The sequence below is a fragment of the Populus euphratica genome, unplaced genomic scaffold, assembly GCF_000495115.2.
Source record: "Populus euphratica unplaced genomic scaffold, PopEup_1.0 scaffold110.1, whole genome shotgun sequence".
Lineage (NCBI taxonomy): Eukaryota > Viridiplantae > Streptophyta > Magnoliopsida > Malpighiales > Salicaceae > Populus > Populus euphratica.
In genome coordinates, this window is record NW_011499904.1 from 626,273 (window position 1) to 630,772 (window position 4,500).

A 4,500-nucleotide genomic window follows, 5' to 3' on the forward strand; every position below is an offset into this window, starting at 1 on the left:
ACCCCCTTTCTTTCCCTGCCCCTGAATATGGAAAAGACGCTGCATTATTTGAACTCTTTGTTGGATGGAAAGGCATATACTTGAAAACCCTAGGATTTCTCTTTATGGATACACAAAGAACAGAAGAAACAGCATAGAATCACCAGATCTCACTGTCCTTCCATCTACTGAACCTCACACAAGAAATCATAAAACAAACCTGATACTCTGAATTGCTCACAACCCATGACTCATTTCAAAAAGCAAAGAACACTACCAAAAATCTGACACTATTAAAAAAATGTGGTAAGAGATTGCTCCCTAAGGGAGCATTTAGCGAGACAAGATTAAGCAGTACTGCATAGGATGAGAGGGATAAGGTTGTAGCATGGGGGATGGTGGAAAAAATGCTGGTTTAAACTGATTAAAAACTTGTTCCTTGTGCTGAACACCAGTAAAACCGGGGTTACCACTTCCAGCCCATGCATCAAATGCTACATAAATCTATCTCCATCAGAAGCATTTAGGAGTGTGGCCTTATGAGGCTTTGTTACAAGTGCGCCAATGATATTCATTTACTGGAGATTGCTGCACTTTTTACTGTTTTTTTTTTTTTCTGTGGCATTCATATTTCCCTGTTATTTTCCTTATTAGATGGGAGAAAATAGCTATGGTTCTCTGGCCTCGTATTCTTTGTCTAAGCTGTATGAAGGGTTAGTACATTGTGCTCTTGAAAGCCGTGAATTTTGTTTTCTTTGACTTCTATACTGTTCATCCAAACTGATTTCCTGCACTTATGCAGATTGCCTCCACCCTCAACTCTTGAAATGTTGGTGCCTGCTAATGCAGTTGGTAAAGTGATTGGTAAAGGAGGAGCAAATATAGCCAACATCCGAAAGGTTTGTTCATCCCTTTTGTCTTTTCTTCCTAGATCTTTCCTAGGGAATTTTAGTGAATTACTCTTGTATTTTATGAGAAGGGTGCAATAACTATTTGTAGTGATACATTTCTGTGGCTTGTTATAAATTAATAAATAACATGATTGCGTGGTAGATTCATGCCAGGGATTTGTTTTTTAATTATGTCCTTTTAGTCTAATGGAAAATGTGGATATCTGCAACCAACAACGAGTATATCTTACTAAGGTTTGTTAAGTAAAAATCTACTGAATTATTCCACTCGCATAAGAAAGGAAGTTAGCTATCCAGCATTCATGACAGTGAATTATGGGGTACGGTGTTTGGATTGTGAATACAGTTGGCCAACTCGCCAGATGCTTGTTGCTTATCAGTAATAGCTTTGCTTGGCTTGTTAAAAATTAATAAATAGCATGAGTGTGTGGTAGATTCATGCTAGGTATTTGTTTTTTTAATTATAGCCTTACAGTTTGGTGGCAAATGTGGATATCTGCAGCCATGAAGTGAAGTATATCTTACTGAGGCTGGTTGTGTAAAAAATTATTGAAATATTCCACTTGCATAAGAAAGGAAAGAAGTTAGCAATCCAGCATTCATGACTCTGAATTATTGGATATGGTGTTTGGATTGTGAAAACAGTTTGCCAACTTGTCAGATACTTGTTGGCAGTATCACTAATGCCTTTGCTTGGTTTGGTCCATCATGTAAGGCTATTAACAGTCCACCAGCGTACCTTGCTTCCTCTGTATCATGTGTTTATTTGTTTTCAAGTTGCCACTCAGTAGCTTCAGGGCACAACGGATTAATTAGTATGTAGTAATGAGTCACTGTTTGGATTGTTAAAGTTTCTTCTTGAGAAAAGCTGGGATGCAGTACCTGGTCATAATACATTTAATAGACCAGAAATTTTCATGTCAGCTAGAGTTTGTGCAATGATATTTTGTTATTATGCTTACCATAATACAAGCATTTGATCTTCATGTTACTTCTATTTAATTTAAAAAAATAACAAACATGGGATACAAAAGGTGTGAATCTTGGCTTAATATATGCATCTTTTCTAAAATTTTCATTTGTTTGTACATTGATAATGTTCAGAAAATATTTTGAAAACTGCTTTTATCAGTGCTTTTTTCCCCTATCATTGCTTTCAATCTTCTTTGATTGGATGGAGTTCTCATGGGTATCAGTTTTGTTTCTTCCTTTTTTATGTTTTACGACATTTCAGATATCAGGAGCAATGATAGAAATCTCTGATGCCAAGTCAGCAAGGGGTGATCGTATTGCTTATATATCTGGCAAACCAGAGCAAAAACAGGCTGCTGAAAACTTGATCCAGGCATTTATTATGGCCACTTAAGCCTCGATAATATTTCCAGATATTTGAAGGTGAAAAGTAAAAATCTTGGAATTCTCTTCCCATCTTCCTCAAATGTTTCCTTAGCCTCATCAGGTTTCATCTTTAGTTGACTTCGTTTTCTAGGCTTCAATAGCTGGGATCTTCCTGTTTCTTATAAACATGCCTATGAAGATCAAACAGGAAGATATGCAAGTGGCTTAATATCCCTGTTGATAGGTTCCTGTCTATGTTTGCATGATTGATTCTTCCATCTGCAGATCTTAGAACATTGTAGGTTCTTTCCTTTCGTTTTGTTTTACCAGGTCCTATCATTAAGCTGTGGGAAGTCCATCTTATTTCCAGCAGTTTTTATACTCTGATTTCCTGATCACCCCAGGAATTACTTTCAGTAAACCATATTGCCAAACTCATAATGTATGTGTGTTGTTTTCTGGCCGTGCTATCTCATTCTCTACTTCTTTTAGGAGGGATCTTTTCTACTGATGATGCAAGTTGTTGCATTTGTGATGACTCTCTACTCGATTTCCTCTGTTTTGAATTGATAGTATGGTATCATAATAGGCATTCACTCTTGCTTATGGAGCCCAGTCTTTCTTCATCCTCTTTCCTTCATTTTGGAATCTCATGTCCTCTTTCTGTCTATGAAGAGCTCATTGTAGAGATTAAATTGTCAATTTGCTGCATACCGTTTAGTTTCTGGGCTTTATTCCCGTTTTAACTTGTATTTCTAGCAATTTAATATATCAAAATCTTTCAGGGTTCGTTTTTAAAAATGCCCGTAAAATTTACTCCAAATATCATTTTTCCAGCTTTCAGGTTTCCTTGGGTACAAATCACATGAATGTACTTTCTTAATTGATGTGTTTGAACAGTGAGGGTCCATATTCACCAATCAGCTATTTATTCTAGAACAACTTGGTTTGTGCTTTCTTCAGCAGCAAACGTCTCTGTATCTTGTATTGAGATAGTTTCATGGGTTATAGGCAGTCACTGGTTTCTTTTTATGGTGATTCTTCTGACTGGGGATGTGGGTCGGTCCATTATTTTTCTTGTGTATGACACAATATGCAAGCTTCACCAAGATGGTTATGTTTGTTTTGCCAATAGAAATAGCTCTCATGTCCTAAAACATCTTCTAGTCGCTATACCAACTCTACTAAGATTGTGGGAACTTGGAAGTAGTGTGCTGCTACTTGTGTCCGCAGATTTCCACTGCAAACATGAGCCATATTTATTGCAACTGTTTGCGCAATCTTAAAATATAAAAATGCTCTGGGTTTAATCTGACCAATCCAACCTTCTCCTTTTCCTTTTTTTCTGTATATTTTCAGTTATGTCAGAAAGTTCACAATCAGCTGCTCTTATTCAAGTTCTTTGAATTGAAAATATCCTAGGATGGGCTCAATTGTCAGAGTGGTAGACTTTTCCATCTTGGGTTTGATACATCATTTTTTTTTTTTAAAGAATGAGGGGTCTTGAACCTGGGCACTCTAATTGCAGGCTTCAGGCTTGAGTTCTTCATCACTTGACTTCATAAAGCAGCGCTTCCCCCTTTGTAGTGTAATCCAAAATCATGGTTTCTCTAACGCGTTGTTATAAATATAAACATGCTATCCTCTTTAATCTGAATAATCCACCCTTTGTCTGCTCCTTTTTCTTCCCATATAAGTGGCCGGCTGTTGCCGTGGATTCCTGATGATCAAGTGATCTCACTCTAGTTCTTTTACATTGAAAATCTCTAGGGGGAGTACAATTTTCCATGTCTATATTGCCCTTCTAGGTTTTTGTACTTGTTGAAGTTGAACGTATAATTCAAAAGCACTGTTTCTTTTTTACTTGACAGTGTTTTTATGGTTGATAGTGGTGGCCTTCTCTCTCTTCAAAGTCCTTGTCGATAGTCATTTTCAAATTTCTTTGGCTTGCCCTGTTCTGTTTTTCATGCTTTGAAATTGATAACCTTAAAGATGGTATCTGGTGAGTATGTGGTAGATACCACTATTATGGATATGCATATGTGGTAGCAGAGTAAGGCAATTTGGATATGGTAATAGTTTGTACATTCATATAGTTGTCCTGAAGACAAACATTTAGACAATTTTGTATGTATTTTAGTGGACAGATAATTTGTTGCACACTATTGTATGAAAACTATGGTAGCAGTTGCTATCTTAAAGAACCAGTCTCGTCTGTGTTTGTAAGACAGGAGGAAGTATCTTATATAGTATAGTGGAATTTATCATGGTA

At 36.7% G+C, this 4,500-nt stretch overlaps 1 protein-coding gene across 1 annotated transcript in view; it reads left to right on the forward strand.

Moving 5' to 3' along the window:
- The window catches only part of LOC105133238 (KH domain-containing protein At4g18375-like), an 8,742-nt gene extending 4,242 nt beyond the window's left edge, over positions 1–4,500 (forward strand). Inside the window, exons 6-8 of the mRNA XM_011037137.1 lie at positions 634–692; positions 782–878; positions 2,125–4,500. Coding sequence (XP_011035439.1) covers positions 634–692; positions 782–878; positions 2,125–2,256 — 288 coding nt within the window. The 3' untranslated portion in view covers positions 2,257–4,500. The remainder of the gene's footprint in view (positions 1–633; positions 693–781; positions 879–2,124) is intronic.